At 36.9% G+C, this 21347-nt stretch overlaps 1 protein-coding gene across 1 annotated transcript; it reads left to right on the forward strand.

Moving 5' to 3' along the window:
- The first annotated feature begins 81 nt into the window (after positions 1 to 81).
- LOC120781432 lies at positions 82 to 11847 on the forward strand. The gene is made up of 6 exons (XM_040113656.1): positions 82 to 1128; positions 3947 to 5131; positions 5200 to 8910; positions 9034 to 9191; positions 9266 to 10566; positions 10632 to 11847. The coding sequence occupies exons 2-6, from the start codon at positions 4121 to 4123 to the stop codon at positions 11408 to 11410; spliced, it is 6960 nt and encodes a 2319-aa protein (XP_039969590.1). The 5' UTR covers positions 82 to 1128; positions 3947 to 4120; the 3' UTR covers positions 11411 to 11847.
- The last annotated feature ends 9500 nt before the right edge of the window (positions 11848 to 21347 follow it).

The raw sequence follows: 21347 nt of genomic DNA on the forward strand, positions 1-21347 counted from the left end.
TAAATTGTCTGTTCGAGAGCACTCTGTGTCGGCCATTGTCAAAATGTGTACTCTATTACTACACAATATCTAGACGTTGTCGTAATTTTTCATTTCGGTGCAGAATATTTTCAACTGAATTAAAGTTATTTACAGTGTTTGGAAATATGCAAAAATAGTGAAAAACACAGCACAAACCAGTGTAGTAATGATTTCATCTGAAATATATAGATTATAGCCAAGATTAGTCGTGAAAATCGCATGTAAAAATTCTTTTGTGTGACTTATACGAACGGGTCTCCGTCGGACGGCCTCGCAATCGCATACACAAGCAGCAGTTGAAGCATTCGCATTACATGCTTTGGAAGGAGTGTATGGGGCTATACGTAAAAAAGAAATAAAAAATTGTGTCATTGAACGTCTGTGAGTGACAGGAACGAACTCTAATAAGGAGGAGCTAAGGTAGAACTCAAGGATCGGCACCCCATATCGACTGCGGTTTAAGGTCGATACCAGCACCAGCACAGTAGTAACAACACACAAACAAGTTAACTTGGACGCAATAACTGGGGTCATAACAATTTGTAACTTTTTTAGTTAAAACAATGAGAACAAGAAATACCATTCCATATCTTTCTGCAGTATCATAAATGCGTGAGTGAAGAACGGTGAAATAAAATTCAATTATCTTTGTTGCTTTCGCTACGTTCCATGACTATATAAAAGTAAAAAAGCGTTATTTCCGTTCCACACAATTTGTCGCCATCCCAGTTTGACCATAGTCAGTGTACTCGTTCCAAAGACATTTGTAATGGGAACATTGCTATGTTTAATAATGTGAACACCCCTTGAAAACTATGAAAAAATTTGTATAGTGATATAAAAAAAAACTAAAAAAGGAAAAGAAGATACTGTGTTGTAACTCTGTGTATGTGTGCTGAAAATTATTGAAAAACAAAAAAAAAAAAATCTTTAAAAAACATACATATGTACATAATTATCTACATATGCAACAAACAAACCACTAAAAAGGGCAAAACAGAGCTTGGAAGTCATTGAAAGCGATCACTCTTACAAGCGGTGGGAGGTGAAGCAAAAACACTAACAGAAAGTGTAGCATACATGTTCACAATACTGGAAGTGGTAATGGTAAGCTTTGGTGGAGTTAACTAGTTGGACATCAAATATATACATATAAACGAACATATTTACATTCGAATTGTTTGTTAATTTACAATCAGATATCTGCATGCTTATTTAGAGGCACGTGTTAATAATTTAGTATGAAAATCAGTACTAATAGAATTCTTTTGCTTGTAAATTTTTGTGTCTATGTGCTACAAACAATTGTATACGTATTGGTTCTACGCATCTAACGCATAGTGTGGATTCGCAGATGATGAATTGAGTGGGAGATGTACTCCTTGATTTTGAAAAATCAATAAGGGTAGTATCTCAAACTCATGACTCTACACGGACCAAGTAGCTGTGCCAAGATTTTCCAAGTTTCGCTTGCTCTTTTTTCAATTTATTGTGATGGTGTGTGCCTTTATGAACAAACCTATAGGATTATGCATAAATGTTTTCTTGTGATATTAGAAATGGCAGAAAATATTAAATTATTTATTAGGAACTACCGTTTCTCGACATTTCTTATATCACAATCTACCTGTTCCTTTTGCTTCTCATATTTGCTTGTTCTCCCGGCACACCATTTTGGCTGTATCGTCTTACATTTCATCTGTGTATAATTCCATTGGTACATTTCGCCTCTTTGTTGTGTGTACTTCACATTTCGTGCTTGTATTATTATTATTCGCCACACCATGTCAGAGCTACTTCATTCGAACATATCTACATATCTACGTACTTATTAAAGTATATAAAAATTTATATACATATGTATGTATGTACATACATAAGTACGTTCATACACATTGTTGAACATGTATTTCAAGCTTTAAATGTTTAACTTTGTTTTTGTTTTTATCTGGTACTTTGTTGTTCGTTTGCTTATGCCTCTTGTTCATTTAGTTCCTTAATCACAGAGTTTGCATGTGTTCGTTTGCTTTTGCCGTCATTATTATCGTCTGCTGCACCCCATACGGTATACATACATACATATATAAATTGATCGTTGAAGATGCGCATAGTAAAAACAATAACAACAATATAATAATGCTCAACCAGTGCTCCGCCTGTATACTCACGTACGTATGAATATGTGCCTCATTACCTTCTGTCAAAGTTGTGTATGTGTAAGTATAACCTGTGTGCTTCAATGTGCACTTCACCATATATGTAGATTGAGTTCTCTTTCCTGCCCCATGCTTTGCATTTTCTCGTCACCAGAGAAATATGCATTTACACTTTGAAAGAATGAATGCTTATCGAGTTTGTATTTAAGGCACTTTATTGTCATTTTCCTCCTGACAAACTCCTTTACTCGTATTTAACTTACACATAGCCTTCATAATTTTTTTACAAACGTTCTTACTGATATGTGTATTGATATATAGTCCACATAGTAGATAATTTCTTGGTTTAATAAACAGTACATACTCATGTGCATTTGTGTATACATATACTATGTGTATGTATGTATGTATATAGTCGCAGTTCATTCTCATCTTCGACTCGTGTGATCGTTTTCATAAATTGTTTTTCCTTTGATATCTGCTTTGTTTTCACAATCGTACATATGTCTTCCTTGGATCAGAGGACACGATTACTTGCACTCCTTTCGTCACATTTTTACCAGTTATCATCGAATCGATTTAGCCTTTCAGCTACAACATTTATAATTTTGTGCTTATTTTATGTGCGAAGGTATGATGACTTTAGTAAGCGGTTACTCGTGTGATAAACGCCGTACAGGGTAATTTAAATATAGTCGATTAGGTATTCAATTTGAAGGTCACACTCGAATAACGACCCCAATCGTTGTTTATTTTATTAATTCATATTTTATTGAGTCGACAACAAGCATATGAGAAATGACATATGTGTGTATGTACCTACAAGTGTTGTATTGAGTTTTGGTAAGCAAGAGTAAGAATCTCTGTTCTTGAATAAAACTTCAAATTTAGTTTGTGGGCTATAGGGTAAATTTACGTGGCAAATAGTATATACAAACGTAACAACATACAATGAAGTTCTCGCTAAAATAGCTGAGAGTAGTCTAATAGTATGAAAATTTTAAACTATTTTATACTTTCATATATTTTTAACTTTTAAGAATTCGACAAGTGAACAGAACTTTTGTGACAAAATTTATTAATTGTAAGAAATTCTTAAAGAAAATTTTTTCTTTGTTTTAATACTTGAAAAAGGTATAAAATTTAAAGTTTAGCAAGATGAAACCGTCAGAGATTTGTATATATGTATGTATGTGAACTAGGGCCTAAGTTTTAGAAATCCCGATATGAAATTTTGCCCACGTTCTTTTCACACCAAAAGATGGACATTTTTACGTATCGTCGATGCCAGACATCTATAGCATACCGCTGCCATACAAACCAAGCTCTCGCATGAACATCTTTTTTATTTGAAGATGGCTCTTCATGAAATATATCGCAGCACTACAGCATATAGCTGCATACAAACTTACAGGTCAAAAGAAAGTAACAAGCCTTCCTATACCCTTTAGTATTAAAACTTCGTTTTTGATTGTTGTTCAGCAATTAAGGACAAATTAATGGTGTAAGCGCAACACTAGGGTGCACTAAAGAAAAAAGCTGTTTAAAAGCAGCTGTATTTCATTTGAGAGCGTAAATTAATTTTAGTGTAGTATGGTGCTTAGTATTTTCCGTTGGGTATATTGTTGTTGAGTGCCACCTTAACGAAAATTTATATTTAACATTCTCTTCTATCATTCTAATAAAGAAGTATTTATTTGTTATTTCCCGCAGTGCTTTAGACAGAAATTTTAATAGAAATTTTTTAATATACTCAATATATTTTCTAGATTGATGCATCCTCGCTTAATTTACTGATGTTCTAACGAAGATGGCTAAAGAAGGAACTGAACCGATTTTATGATTTCAAGCCATACTGTCTTGAAGTAATTACTGCAACAGCATTATCACATTAAACCTAATACATACAACGATCACGAAGCGTAGAAATAAAAACACACAAAATGGGGGAAAACGTACAGTGTCCGGTATGCACACTGTTCCTGCATGCTGGCATGAATCTCTCAGATCATTTGGAGACACATCCTAAAGAGCAAGTGATTAAGGCACTTGTGCAAATGACCATTTCGGGGAGTGGTGGTAGCGCTGCTAGTACTGCACTGGCCGCGTCATTAAGTGGCGGTAGCGCACCCAAAGCTGATCCGGATGAAAAGCCAATTCCCGCCACGATATCAACTGATTCGGATGCAACCAGCAATTCGGCGACGAGTGGCACATCCAATTTTGCCGTTAATGACACAGCTCAAATTAGCAGTCAGAGTTTTGCAAATGCGTTCTGTGGCATATCGGCAATAAATAAACCGTCGACTTCAACTGCAAGCGCCCCTTCTACATCAGCGACGTTAAGAGCGTCAGTTGATGTAGCGGCAAACGCAAACAATAAGAAGTTAGAGAATAAAAGGGAGATCAAAACTGACGCCGGTAGTCTAAGTGATAAAGTACAAGTGTCTGTCACAACGGCAGTGCCTGCCAACGGTATTGGGCAAGTGCAGTTACCCGGCCAATTTGATGATTATGCGGCTAATAGATACCACCAAATGCAACAAAAACAATTAGCAACCAGTCAATTAGAGCAGCGACACCAGCAACAACAACAACAGCAAAAGAATCAACTGCAAAAACCAAAACCGCACATGGATAGTGCAAGTGCACACATAGAAATTGCACAACAGCGCAATATTTTGCCACCACCACCTCCACCAATGGCAGCAATGCCACTAGTGGTCGGTCAAGTGCCAAACAAATTATTACATCAATCACATTCAAACAATTTATTTGCAAGCAATGCTGCCTCACACCGTCACATACAAATGCATCCGATCCAACAGCCGCATCCACAGCTACAACATCAGTATCAACAACAGCAACATGCTCATAATCAGCAACAACAACAGCAGCAACAACAGAACTTGAAAATATATTATTCAGCTGCTTTGCCAACACCACCGCCCACGGTAAGTTTGTAATGTATGTATGTGTTCTTCATTCCTCATTCGATTATTTTTGGTAATTTAATTTTCAGCTGTTTCCATTCCACGCATCAACACAACTGCAACATCAGAAACCACCGCCCGCTTATGGCACAGCGATAAGTCAAATTCGATCTCAAAATAACCAAAACAAAAACAAACATGCCACTACAGATAAAAACCACATACAACAACAACATCTGCAACTGCAACAACAATCGCATCAGCAACAACAGCACCATCAGCAGCTAACACGCCAGATACAACAACGTGTCACAATGCATGCCACACAATCACAGGCATTGGCGAACTGTACGCCATCGTTGCAACAACTCCACCAGCATCACCAACAACACACACTTGCAAATATACCAACTGCAAACGCAAAAGCTACCATGGGTACGAAACCAACGGAATTGCTTCCGCCACCGCCACCACCCACACGTACACCAACCAACTTGCACCAGCTTCACCAACAACAATTACCACATACATTGTCACATTTTGGTGCTCCGGTCAAAGCTATGCCAGCCGTACAACAACGAGTTGCAACAGATGTCATTGATGTCAGCAACGCAGCAACAAGTCAAACGCTTCCTCCATCAACGACTGTAACTGCATCGGCAGCAACCACCACACCAGCCATTGTTACCATGTCATCGTCACCTGGTATGCGCCAAATCGCTTCGCCATACAATGCATTGCTGATGACAGCTGTGCAATCTCCTTCGTCGTCTTCAGTGTTACGTTACGCAGAATCACCGGTGGCGCATTATTTGGAACGCGACAACGGCGATTTTATAGTCCAGGAAACACCGAAGCACATTGTGGAATGCGTTGAGAAGGACAATGGTGAATTTTCGGTAATCGAGCGTATATATCAGTCGCCATTAAGCGTGTTGCATATACACGAAGACAATGAGAAAGAAGACGATGATGATGATGATGCGGATGGCGATAACGGTGATATTAAAGACAACGATAGCAAGAAGGTTTCAACAATCGATGACACTGCGAAAGCAAACGAAGTCATACCCATGGATATCGAATGCGAAGAAAATCTCTCAGACGAGCAATTACGGAAAGCTAACAAATCTCAAGTGAATGTGAATGCGCAAGTAAAAGAAGCAGAAACAAGTAGCAATAAGAGCACTGCATCAGCTGATGGTAAGGTACAAACAAAAATATACGGTAGTGATAAATCAGATGTGGCAAGCGCCAGTTGCAGCAGCAACACGAATACAAATTGCGACAGAACAACACCCCAACATTGTACAACTTCGAGTGCTGCTCATGTGGATGTGAGCAGCGATCCAAGTTCGTCATCGAATTCGAGTGCAAATGTAATTAACGAATCGAATATGTTGCCGAGCTGCTCCACAACAAATGCCAATCAAACTAATAATGCGGCGGGTACATCGCGCAAACGTAGCTCCAAAAACACTATTACAGTGCTTAGTGATGTGCAGCTAAACTTAGATGAATACCTCGATTTGGTCGGTAACATAATAGCGTCGAGTAAAATAACAGCGAAGAGTAATACGCTACCGAGCACAATGCCTATACCTTTGCTCAAAGTTGAAAAGGAAGAGCCACCCGATGACGACTACGAAGTGCCGACTCCGCAACAGGAACAGGAACAACACAAATTCGCTGAACGAAAACCAGAGTTTTTCGAAACACAAAAACCGCTTAACGATTTTCAAGCATCAACTGTAATTGAACCACCTACAATCGCCAACAACAAAAATGAGACTGAAAAAATAGTTGAAAATAATTGTAGTAGCAATAAGGTTAGAATAAATGACAGTAGTGACAATGTAAAACCGGCTGACAATGGCGCTTTGCCGACAACATCGGCCGCAGGCACGGCGATGTGCTCAAGTCACGTGACCAGTGTTATACGCATGGCAACAACTAGTCAACAACAGCAGACGCAAAAAGATATGGCGCAGCAACCAACGATTGCTTCGGATGCAACGGGAACACAATCACGAAGTATGTTTGACGACGAGCCTGCATTAGCAGCTCAATCACAAGTAACATCAATAATTATACAAGATTTGTCACGTCAACATATAATACAACTGCAAGATGAGCAAAACGCGCATAATCCACCGCGTCCACTTAATCCCATGGAAGACATACATGGTTTCTCGCAGCCGCAAGTGGATCTTACTTCCAAAATAGAGGAGCAATCACTGTTGCATACGCGAGCGCCAACTTCAACCACACTGCCAGTGCAGAAAAGAGGCCCAAAGAAGCTGATTATCAAGCCAAAAGCAACAAAGACTGATGCAAATGCTAACTACAACAGTAACAACATCAATTCCAATTGCAATCGGAATGTGGATGTTAAAGATATAAATAGTCAAATAATCATTGAAGAAGCACTATGCGAACAACCAACAACTTCGACAAAAGCACAAATGGAAATGCAAGAGAAAATCCGTCAGTCACAGCAAGACAAAGAGCAGCCCACGCATCATACAATAGCACAGAAATTGATTAAAAGTGAACCGAGTTCCTCAGCCTACGACAGCAATACCCATAGAATCAGCATCAATGGCAACCAAAATTTGGCCCATAGCATACTTGAGAATCATCTAACCTCAAATGTTGATAACACTGGTGCACCCATTATACAATGCAAGACCGAACAAGTAGGCGGTGTGCAAGAAGCACCAACAAACTTTCTACAACCTTTCAAAGAGGAAGATAAAGACGGTAGCAATTCTAACGATAATGCAGCGACTGATGATGCGCGCGTCTTGTTGGACTTCGCTAATTCGAAGAAACACGAGGCACCGCACAACGTCGCAACCAATTTTCTCTCTGCCAGTTCGATCTTCTCGAACACCGCAAGCAAAGTGAATGCGCCAAAGCCAGCAACGTTACACCCTAACAGCAATACCAGCAGCACCGAGTCACATGCCGCCTTGCGGTGCGAAGACGAATTCATAGCACACGATGATGTGCAAGAGGTAGTCATTTCGTCGTCATATTCTCAGTCGCAATCAGCTTCGGATGTACCCACCAGTGCCACCAGCAGCACCACCACTTCGCATGTGAGAGACTTAAATCTGGTGCAGCAACAACAGCAGCAGCAGCATCATCACCAACAGCTGCAACACCAACAACAACAGCAGCAACAACAACACCTGCACCACAACTTCACAGATTATCCGTTCAGTTTTCTTTACGGTCACGGTGGCAGCGTTAGTGGCGCAGGCAGTGGCTTACAAGCAGCTGACAGCAAAGGCGGTAATTTTTCTGCCATTTATCAGCAGGCGGCGCAAGACGCCACCACAGCCGCAACACTTGCATCCGGCAGCAATACTATACACACCGATGACTCTACCAGTTCCACGCAACAGCAACAAACACATACCAACCACTTTGGTGGCGTACATGGCAGCGCCGGTGAAATGGGCAGCACTGCATCGCATTGGTATCACCATGCATTGGCCACGGCTAATGCTGATTTCGAAGCGGCGCTGGCCGTGGACTGCAATGCCGCTGTCGACGGCGGTGATGTGGGTAAATACTTGGATCTCGATACTTGTAAGCGTGAGGTTTTAGTTGGCATGCCTGGTGCGCCATCTTCAACTTCATCATCGTTTGCTGCTGCCACAGAGAGTAGCTTGGCTGGCGGTTGCACGGCTGATGCGCTGAACATACGCACGGATGAAAAGATGCCTGCTAAGGGCGAGATTTCCGGACAAGAGAGCAACTGCGACATTGAAAACTCGTGGAGTCAACCGGTGAGTAGAGGGGAATTATATAAAGACGATTTTGAAACCTTATGCTGCCGGTGCTGGTTATTCCTCACTGGTTTAATGCTTGCCTGAAATTTAAATTAAATAAATTTTAATTTTGTTATATAGATGTATGGCGAGATTTCTGCGCGCTTTTTCAAAACCACCTTTCCCGGCATATTCCAGCATGAGAATGGTTGGAACCATGACGAATATTTCACTGTACAGGATTTGAGCGCCTCAGCTGCGGCAACTGGTACGGCACCAGCTAACCGTTCAGGCAAAAGGTCAGCATATATTTTTACAACCCGTTTCTGATTTTTATTAATATTTTACATATATCTTTGTCTACTTCGATTAGCTTCGATTTTCGTCTTCCTTTGGAAGCAACTACCTCAGCTGCAGCAAATGCTACCGGCAGCGGCAATAGTAATTTCCAGCTATTCGCACGACATACTGATGTCTTACCATCCACATCAACATCTAACAAGAAGAAACGAAAGCGGGACAGTCATGGTGGTAGTGGCACTGCCACTGGTCGAGTTGAAAAGGCGACTGTGTCACGCGTTCAACCTACCGCAACCATTACGTCACAACAGTTATTATTACCCCAGCCACAAAGCAGCCAACAACTGCAGGCACATGAACAGCTACAACAGTTAAGTCAAAATGCCGAATCTGCAACTTCATCGGCGGCAGCTGCTGCCGCTACCAACGGCACGCCCACATTGGGCGCAGACCAAAGGCGACAGCGCAAGAAAGTCTATCAGTGTACACATTGCACGGCAGAGTTTCCCAAGCTGAAGGATCGCAATTCACATATGATACTGCAACACAACTATGTGCGTCAGAATCGGCGCTTGATATGCGTGCAACGTCCAGATGCCGCTGTGACGGCGCCTGATGCTATACCTTCCTCATCCAATGCCGTCGCTGGCGGTGTGGACAATGTGGTAGTGGTAAATATGGCTGAAGGTTGCAGTAGTTCGCTTGTGCGTTCTGATAGCATGGAATTCCTGGAGGATTCAAAACAGGATATTGTAAAAATTGAGGTAGAAAATGCCTATCAGCCATTAGCTGCTGCACCGCCAGCGGTGGCGGCAACAGTTGCCTCTACGTCAACAGCTGGCAACAGTGAGAGTGTTGATGCCAAGCCAGAGCTAGTTGATGACAAGCAGGGTATGCCATTATTGCCCGCAAGCAATGCAAACATAGCCGGCGGTGTTGGTGATGTTGCCGGCGACGCACTGGATACAAAGCCGCTATTACAACCACTGGCGATGACCACACCAGCCACTAAATTGGCGGCGCTTTACCGCATGTTGGTTTCCTACAATATTTCGACACTGAAAGATAGCCATAACCTAAGTGAAATGGAGCAGAAACTCATTGAACAATCGATCTTTTTCTGTTACGTGTGCCGACGCAATTTCACTTCGGTCAAATTGTACGATGCACATTTGAGCGAGCATCCCGCCCAATGCTTTACGTGTGGCAAAACGTTTCAACGTTGGAAGAATTTCTCATTACATTTGAAACGCCACTTGGGCTGGAAGGAGTTCGGTTGTAATGTGTGTGAGAAGAAGTTCGTGGTGCGCAGCGCGTTGGTGGAACATATGCGCATGCACACCGGACATACGCCACTCAAGTGCAAAGTATGCGGTAAGTTTTTACAATTTGTTTTTTGTACTCTACTTCAATACTAAATTCATATTTTTGGGTTGTAGGGAAATACTTCAAACGCTATTCGAATTTGACACAACATCGCAAGCGGCACGGCAAGCAAATCATAAGGAAGAAGGAGTATGTTTGCCATTGCGGTGAGGTGTTACCATCAAAGGCGCGCTTCCTGTGGCACAAAGAGACACACGATGCCAAGCCGAAATGTTGTCCATACTGTTGTGATCGCTTCGTGCACGCAAACTCCTTGCGCCGCCACATACGTTTGGCGCACTCCGACAAGTTCGATTATGCCGAGCCGATGGAGTGTCCCCTGTGCAAGCAAACATTTGCCAAATCCTCCATCAAGGCACACATGGCCACGCATTCGATGGACACACAACATGACTGTGCAATTTGCAATAAATCCTTCTCCACCAAATGGAATTTGAAAATACACTCTTGGGTGCATGCCAATCGCACATCGAAACCATTCAAATGTGAACACTGCCCCAAGGCGTTTGTGCGCGAAGTCGATTTCAAGAATCACATGAATGCACACAAACAAATTAAACCGTACACATGCGAGTATTGTGGCTGCAAATTCATCAGGAAATACAATTATATGCGACATCGGCGCGAACATCACGGCAATAAGAAGTTCACCTGTGACCTGTGCAAAAAGTCCTTCCATCGGCATTACTATCTTATCGAACATCGACGCATACACACAGGCGAGCGGCCATTTCAGTGTACCATATGCGGCAAAAGTTCCACAACGAAGACAAATCACAACAAACACTTGAAAATACATCATTCGCGCGATCCCTTCACCGTCGAGGCGTAAAGTGGTTTGGTTGCACTTTAGTAATAATAGTTATATTGAGAAGGCGTGGCAAACTGCTGGGAGTTAGTAGAAATTGTTTGTGGCGTATCATGGTTTTAAGAAAGTTTTTCTCCCTTAATATCTACGTGTATGTGTCTGTAATTTAAATGAGTATTATAAATATTACTGAATTAATGAATAACGAATTAATGCGGTAAGTAGTTGTTTAGGCTAATATTTACATATATATGTATGTGTTGAAGCAAACAAGCGGAGTGTTAAAGCAATACATAAAAAATCTAGATGTGTAAGCCATTTTCAGATGGAATTCGCTTTAAATAAGTTAAGTTCACTAGCATACTAATTTGCCAAATGCAAGCATGAATTATTTTATGAAAATCTTTTATGATTTATCAAGTATTGGCAAAAATGTTGATAATTTTTCCAATATGGTTTAATGAAACAATTTTTTATAGTTTAATTCTTTTAGTTAAAAGAAAACTTTTTTTTATAGTTTAAAGAAAACTTTTTTTTATAGTTTAAAGAAAACTTTTTTTTAGTTTAAATAAAAAATTGTTTTCTCTTAGTTTGTAATTTGCTAATGAACTTTTCGAGTCTCAAACTTGACTTTATTTTATAACCTAAATTAGTAAGTCTAAATACTAACAAAATTCTTAACTTGTTTTAGAATAAATCATCAGCTGCATCGAAGCTGGGCATGCATTAGCGTTACATTTGATATGTGATTTTGTTTTTACGCAATTAAAATTAAATTTGGTTACATAATGTGCTCAATCTGCATGCAGTTTTTGGAAAAATATAGTTTATGTATTGCAATGGAAAACAAAAAAAATTAAATATTCAATTAATATAACAAAAAAGTACTAAATATTATAAAAAAAAATTAAGGAAAAAATTGGTCGGATAATAATTATAACTAATTTAAAAATTTAATAAATTTTCTCTAATTCTTTTCATCGTCATCCTTTCACTTTTTAAGCTATATTTTTTTATTTTAAATTTTTTCTTTAATTTATTTTTTTTATATGTTTTATATTCTTGATTTTTTTTTAATAATTTAATTTTTAATATTTTTTTAATAATTTTCTTTTTTTAATAATTTTTTTTAATTTTTTTTTTTTTTATTTTTTATACCCTGAAGAGGGTATATTAAGTTTGTCACGAAGTTTGTAACACCCAGAAGGAAGCGTCGGAGACCCTATAAAGTATATACATATATAAGTGATCAGTATGTTGAGCTGAGTCGATTTAGCCATGTTCGTCTGTCTGTCTGTCCGTCCGTCCGTCTGTCTGTATATATACGAACTAGTCCCTTAGCTTTTCAGATATCGTTTTGAAATTTTGTAAACGTCATTTTCTCTTCAAGAAGGTGCTCATTTGTCGGAACGGCCGATATCGGACCACTATAACATATATGTAGCTGCCATACAAACTGAACGATCGGAATCAAGTTCTTGTAGGGAAAACTTTTGCATTTGACGTGGTATCTTCACGAAATTTGGCATGGATTACTGCTTAAGGTAACAATATAATCTCCACAAAAACTGTTCAGATCGGATTACAATAGCATATAGCTTCCTTACACCTGGACACATAGTTACTAAAAGAAATACACCTGTGAAGGGTATATTAGCTTCGGAGCAACCGAAGTTAACGTTTTTTCTTGTTTTTAATTTTTTTTATATTTTATTTTATTTTTAAATTTTTTTTTTCTTTTTAACTTTTTTTATTTCTACATTTTGTTATTTTTTTATTTTTTAATATTTTTTTAATTTTTTTTATTTATTTTTTTTATTTTTATTTTATTTTTTTTTATATTTTTTTTATTTTTTCTATTATTTTCTTTAATTTTTTTAAATTTTTCTCTAATTTTCTCCTAACTTCAGCTAAACAATCCTTTTTTTCCTCCAACATTATTTATAGAAGCATTTAATTTTATTTGCTTAATTTTCCATAAGTTCGTGAAAAAATAAAAGTCCAAATAAAAGCTTTGGTATATAATAGCTTTTTCGCATTTTATCAGCTTGTTTTATTAAATTTCTGCATAAATGCTTATATAGTCTCCATCTGAAAATGATCGAACAAATTATAGTCTATGTATGGTATGTATGTATTTGATAAAAAAAAGTTAGTTATTTGAAAATCAATTGTCATGCGCATCGGATTACACATATGATAATCTAATGAATAGCGGTTATTAGGACGTTTATGAAATTTTGAAAATCTACACATTCAATAGTATGTATTTTCTTTATCATAGATACAAAAACAAAAACAAAGGATAACTAATATTGAATGTATCGAACTTACATTATAGAAAGTTATAGGAATAGTGAATTGTGCATCCACTCTTCATCAACATTTAAGCATCTTAAGCGTTATATGTATGATACATACATATTGTTTTGGTTTCCAAAGAAGCAACAGACAAATGAATTGTTTTTTTTTATATGATTTAAGTTAGACTAAAGGCCAACCACTGTTGCTTAATGTACCCAACAACAATTAAACAAATAAATTGAATGAAATTATGTTTAAAATAACATGAGCATCTTCTACAAGTTTGTTTTTATACGTATATTGCGCCATACATACATACATATGTACAAAAATAGTATGTAACAAAAAAGAATTAGTGCGCAAAATTTATTAATTTACAATTTTATTAATTTAAGCTTGCAGAAGTAAAAGAAGCAAAACTCTTAAAAACTAAAAAGTCTTGAAAAAGAATACAAAGGTCTTTAAAAAATACAAAATTCTTAAAAATATTTAAAAAATAATACTAAGTTTTTCAAAAAATACAAAATTTTAAGAAATCCAAAATTTTATAAAAATATTTTTTTTTATTCGAAAATTTAATTTTTGTTTGAAAATCAAATTTTTAATTCTAAAATTAGATTTTCAATTTTTAATTACAATGTGTGGGTTTTTTTTTAATTTACATAATAATAAAAAATGAAAAATTATTTTTTAATTTTGTTTTTGATGCCCGTGAGCAAATTTTATTTAAAAATGGTAGAACACAAAATACGCAAACGCGAAAAATGTTAATTTTAAAAACATTTATTTTTTTTAATACATAAAGATGTGCTTGGATTAAACTTTTTTTTAATTTCAAACCGGTTTTGGAAATTAAAAAACTAAAAATACTTTTAAACTGGCTTTTGGGGTTAAACATTTTTTTGTTATTATTTTTAATTCCGAGTTTGGGATTGAAATGTTTATTTTAAGGGGTCAGAAGGGTATTTTTTTTTGAAATTTTTTTTGAAATTTGAATTTTTTTTTGAAATTTGAAATTTTTTTTGTTTGCATTTTCTGTTGCCTTATACCCTTAGAATTATTGTAGAAACCCACTTTACCTTTGGAAGGTTTCGAAAAGGCCCAAAATAATAATACCGCTCGACGTTCGGAGCGCTCGGAGTGCTCGGAGTGCACACCCGGCACTATAAACGCATTTTTCTCGAAACACACTTTTTTTTAAACTGGCGGACATGATTTCGCTCTAACTACTCAACTGATTTGCTTAATTTTTTTTTAATGTTCATAAAACGCCTCGCTTTCGTCCCTATATGATTCATAATTTTTTATAATTTATTGACAATGTTATGACAAAATTTATGTAAAAAAAACATGGGGAAAAATTAAAAAAAAAAACAAAAAAACGTTAATTACTTTTTTTATTTAATCAACATTTTTTCATGATTCTAGGAGGGGCGATAACCATTCACGTACTTTTTAAGAATAAATTGGGTTTTTGTGTTTCACATGATCCAAACTTGAGAAATCCGCCAGTGAAAAAAACGCATCTCATTCACTCAGCCATTTCTCCGAAAGATATCATCAAAAAATTCCGAAAAAAATTTGTTTATACACTCCACGAAATACCTCATGATATGTGAAAAAAGTTCTATTGTAGAATAAAAATTTCTATGAAAAAAATGTCAAAAAAACAGGCCAGATTACCCTACTGACCCCTTAAAACAATTTATTTTTGTTTTTCAATATATAACGATATGCTTGGGATTACATTTTTTTTTTTAACTTTTACACCGGTGTTTTGGAATCAAAACTAAAAATAAATTTTTGATCCGGTTTTTGGAGTTACAAATTTTTATATAATTTTTCATTTCGAATTTGGGACAAAAATTTTTTTTTTCAAACTCGCATTTGGGTTTAAAAATTTAAATTCATTTTCAATTAAGATTTTCGGTGTTATAAAATATTAATGTAAATGTTATTTGAATAATTTTTTAATGCATTATTTGCAACCCTGCTTCTCTGCCAGCTTCCATTTGGCATAGTCGCTTAAATTTGCCTAGTATTAGCATTCATTTTAGTTTCTAGGTAACTTCAGTGGCACTTTAAACAAATTGTGTTTGATTTGCCGTTATTGAATTGAAAATTACTGTTCTATTAAAATTTAATAATATTATGGTGTTATAGAATTAACTATTATTTTTACTTTAACTTACAATTATCGCCTTACATTATCTATATGAGATATAATTTTTAAAATCATTTGATAATTTATCCTTTAAAATAGCATTAACTTGTATAGCAATAAATAATAAACATAAAAATATGTGTATGTAAGCATATAAAATGTCGACTATCATGTCCCTCCTCCCCATGAATTCATTACTTCACTGGCTTCAAGTGCAATATGGAAATGATATTTACGACAACAAACAAAAAATAAACAACAAAAAAATAAAAAAAATTACAAACATTACATTTAAACAAAGAAGAAAGCAAAGAAAGAGAAGGATAATCATCTACATCCTTGAAGTTGGCGAGTAACGCAAATGAAACAATAAAAAAGTAATAGTTTTAAACGACTTTTTTAAGCAACATTTAGTTATATTATCTATGTGTATACTTATGCTTAGAAAATTTTATTGATTTAGTCAAATTTTATTATTAATATTGTGATTTCGCATCACTTTCACACTAAATACCCACACGAGTCTGTATGTATGTGTGTAGCTATAAATATGTATGATTTTTTGCCTTAGTTGGAATAGCAACTTTATGATTTACAGTTTATTTTGACAGCGTCCAAGCTATCAAATGATTGCATACAACAACAATAAACATAAACTTTTGCGAAAATAAAGTGAAATAAAACAATAAAAACAAAAAAGAAATATTTTGTATCATGCAAATCTATTGAATTGCTATATACCCGCATACTTACATGCATAAATAAAAAATACAAATTACAAACTTGCATATACATATAACTGTACGTACGAATACTAAAAATTACAACGTTTTTGAAATTTGAAATTACATGTGTGTTTGAATTAGAAAACGAATTGTGGTAATTGAAAAACCCAACAAAAACAAAAACAAACAAAAAATCATTAAGTTAAATGCAAGAAAAAAACAAATAAAAAAAAAATAAATAAAATGGAAAACCAGAAAAAAGCAAAAAAATAGTATGAAGAATTTTTAGTTTAATAGCTAGTCTTAAGAAATTCAAACAAAACTGAAACAAACAATGGATATATGCTAATTACAATTACAACTACTAAACTAAACATTGCAAATACAATTTACAAATTAATAAATAAATTACCACGTGAACGTCATGGAAGTGAGAAGTAATCTAAACTACATCCAAAAATAAATAGTTTTTTTTCCTTTATCATTTTAGTTTTGGGAGGCAGGGAAATGTAAGCAGCCAAAGAAGTAATTCCACCAGTAGGGTTGTTGCTGTTGTTATATGAGTAAGTTTATCAGCACCCATCTGACTGCTTATATATAAGCCCCAACAAAACAACCGTTCCCACATCAGTTGGGTGTAAACGGTAACCAGAACGGACCCGTATTTTTATCCGGCCAATGACTGCCAACTCGGCACTAAGCCTCGAAATTACTTTAGGAATGTTTTCAGCGGCTACAACAGCAATAACAACAGCGCCAATAAGTGTGCGATTTGAATAGGTTGAGTCCATAAAGCTTCAAATGAGAGATGGAATGGGAGCTATTGAGCCAGCGGTAAGTTATTGTCGTTGTTGTAGCGAGTTTCTAAAACTTGCGTGAAGGAAAATTCAAAATATGAATAAATCCAAAAACGTCATCGAAGTCACCTAATGGAAAGCCTTAGAAACGAGCTGTGGCGATGGGGCCGAATCATAGGGGAGGGATTTTGATTTGATGGGTTTAGGAAGAGGTGCTGGAGACCCTTTACATGTATTTGATCGTTTTAGTATGGCGATGCAGATTGCGGAAATTAAGAATTTAGCCTAATTCAGTATCTAGAAGGAAGTTACGGGAGTGTTGCTTTAGATTCACAAAGGATTTTTCCGATATATGTACATAAATAGAGTACACATCATACACATTGGAGGTGCGCTTGGTGAGAGTGATACGTCCACCTAAAGCAACGCTTTCGCCTGCAGAGGTGCCGACAGATTATTATAGTTTTGTAGCAAGTTCTCTTGTCTAAAAGTTTTCAACTGTCTTCGAAGGCTGATAGAATTTCAGAGATGATTTTCTTCATAAAAATACGTTTAAAGTATTGAATTTTCCTACCGGGCAAAGTTATCAAATGTAAAACGCTTTTTCTATTATTTTAGATATAATCCACAATGTCTTATCTTCGCAACCTACATTGCTTGCACCGCAATCGGCAACGGCAAACAAAACTTTCCAGCCATTTTTTGGCAATTGCTAATTTCAGTTTGATAAGCTATTTTCGGTAGAACTCCACATTAATGGTTGCACCCGGTTGTAGAAACACATAATACACAGGGGCGGATCCAGAAATAGTTTCTGCAGTGACTTCAATGTCATGATGTGTGTGCACAACGCCAGGCCGATGAATCTCTCTTGAAGCATGTTTGTCTTCAGTCACGTTTTCAAGCGGCGATGTGTCGAAGAAGAGCGTTCAGAGGTCGCATTCGTCAGAAGAAGAGTTAGAATATGCGAAGAAAACTGTGAATTATGGAGTATTGGTCTACATCGCAATGTTCCCAATGCAGTAGTTGGCAACTTGTTGTCTTTTGACTTTTGCCACCAATGGCACTGCCAGTGATCAAGTTCACTTTGCCATTATCCAAAAGGCTTTTGAATCTATCTATGAAACAGTCAACAAGTTTTTCATTTGTTTGGTTTTCACAGCAATCTCAATCCAATACTTCTCTAGAAAAGCGCGTGTTCAGATCTTGGCCGATTGTATTCAACAGAGGAATGTACACTGAGAACCTGCAGTATTCCTCACAAGTTCTCTCGCAGAATTTTTCGTGCTTTGTTTGTCGGCCGCAGATTTTTATTGCTACAATTTGTAACTTCAGTGGTATCTTAGCATTATTTATTACATTCAATAATGGAGCCAGTCTTTTATTTTGTTTCTGAAATAAAATGGCGAATTCCGGGATTATATTTCTGTTACTTTATGTTTTTTCTTCTTCTTCTTAATTGGCGTAGACACCGCTTACGCGATTATAGCCGAGTTAACAGCAGCGCGCCAGTCGTTTCTTCTTTTCGCTACGTGGCGCCAATTGGATATTCCAAGCGAAGCCAGGTCTTTCTCCACCTGGTCCTTCCAACGGAGTGGAGGTCTTCCTCTTCCTCTGCTTCCCCCGGTGAGTACTGCGTCGAATACTTTCAGAGCTGGAGTGTTTTCGTCCATTCGGACAACATGCCCTAGCCAGCATAGCCGCTGCCTTTTAATTCGCTGAACTGTGTCAATGTCGTCATATATGAATCTCATACAGCTCATCGTTCCATCGAATGCGATATTCGCCTTGGCCAACGCGCAAAGGACCATAAATCTTTCGCAGAACTTTTCTCTCGAAAACTCGCAATGTCGACTCATTAGTTGTTGTCATCGTCCAAGCCTCTGCACCCTATAGCAGGACGGGGATGACAAGTGACTTAAAGAATTTGGTCTTTGTTCCTCGAGAGACTACTTTACTTCCCAATTGCCTTCACAGCCCGAAGTAGCACCTGTTGGCAAGAGTTATTCTACGTTGGATTTCCAGGCTGACATTGTTGGTATGCTGGTTCCAAGATAGACGAAATTATCTACAACTTCAAAGTTATGACTGTCAACAGTGACATGAGAGCCAAGTCGCGAGTGCGTCGACTGTTTGTTTGATGACAGGAGATATTTCGTCTTGCCCTCGTTCACTGCTACACCCATTTTTTTGTCATCCTTGTCCAGTGTGGAGAAAGCAGAACTAACTATGTTTTTTCAGAGTAGTAAAATACTTAGGAAGCCATTTAGCCCTTGGGGGATGAAATGGCCCCCTTTCTACCTTCTGAATCCGCCACTGTAATACATCACCCCCTTCTGATCTCTCAAATACAGACTGGCTTTGGGGTCAGGGATATTTGGCTTTACTGCAAATTTGGCTGGTTGGCTACCTTTCACATATAATTTTTTTGAGCTAAAGGTTGTAATGAATCCATTTTTCATCACAAGTCTCAATCTGATGAAGAAACGGTTTCTTTTCGTGGCGTTTAAGCAGAATTTCTGAAATGCAAAATGGTCTTTCAACGTCTCTTAGCTTCAATTCCTATGATAACCAATATCCTTATTTTTGAATATATCTGACCGCTTTTGAATATATCTGGGTAGTTTTGAATGTTTTGAAACGGCTATTTGAATGATTCCTTCAGATTCTGAAAGTTATTATTGTATTTGACAACAATTCTCATCGAGTAATGTTTTTTTTCCCTCCTCCTAATTAAGTGTTCGCCTGGTGCAGAGCACGCATAACACCCAATAAGCCGAATAATACTATTTTTCTAACACACAATTTTGTGACAATTTTAGCATAACAAAACCTGACTCATTCAATCATTCGATCATAATTATCTTTTCTGCAGGTGTGTTGTTACATGTTATGATGCCTCCCAAAGATTAATAGATGTAGTGAGACATTTTTTAATGGTTTAAGTACTCTACTCCACTTCAGCTACAAATGTGAAAGTGTTAATAATTGAGCCGTCGTGATGTCAGTTCATGAATGAAGCGTAAACCTTTAGACGGGTTCCACAATAAAAGGCCCTATTATACATATTCACGGGTTTCTAGTCTGTAATTTATTTGAGCCTTTTGCGACGGTTGCTTGCCCGAAATCAATTTTGAAAATACATAGTAGCAGCCAAGTTAGCAACTAGCCAAGTCCTGCTGTCTGTAGGTTTATCTGACTGTTTGTATATACGCCAAGTAGTACCTCAGTTTTTGAGATACGACACTGGCCAAGTTCTGGTGAAACGAAGACAGCTTACATACTTGTAGTAATAGCTTCGTATGACCGAAATGCTCATATTGAATGTTAAAAAATATTCTACGGCTTCAAAAGATTAAAAAATCTTGGATAACAAATAGAATTAGCCGCCTAAGCAAACGCTAATATTACAGCAGACATGGGTAGTCTTATAATACGTACATACATATGTATCTACTTATGCATCGAGGTATGTATTTCGTTAAGGACATGTGCCAATTTATATCCGCACGTATGTAAGAAATGCGTTTATTTGCAGGAGTTTGTTTGCTAAAAGCCATTTAACCCAGAGCCGGTGCGTGTATTTACAAAAGCTTAACCTTCATTGTTAGGGCTTCCTGCAACAGCAAGGATTCGCAAATACTCCCATAGCTGTCGCACTCTAATCTTTTCTAATTTGGACAGCGACTAAGCTGGGCTGGCATGTCTTAATATATATGTATGTGCCTGTGTGTGTGTGGGTTTAAGTGCAATAAATGGAACTTCCGAAAAAGGGGTTGAAATCAAGTGATGCATAAACGAGTGGCACAAAGCAAGTGGAGCCGAGTGTTTGCCATACAAATTTTACACAAAGAATATGGCATGGAATATTTGATGGAATACAAAGAGAGTTTCCGAATATTTGAAAGTACTACAGTAAAACAGGTAAACGTGATTAGTTTAGAAATTTAAAAATGGAAAATCAATTAGAA

Source organism: Bactrocera tryoni, chromosome 1 (assembly GCF_016617805.1).
Source record: "Bactrocera tryoni isolate S06 chromosome 1, CSIRO_BtryS06_freeze2, whole genome shotgun sequence".
In the NCBI taxonomy this organism is placed as follows: Eukaryota; Metazoa; Arthropoda; class Insecta; order Diptera; family Tephritidae; genus Bactrocera; species Bactrocera tryoni.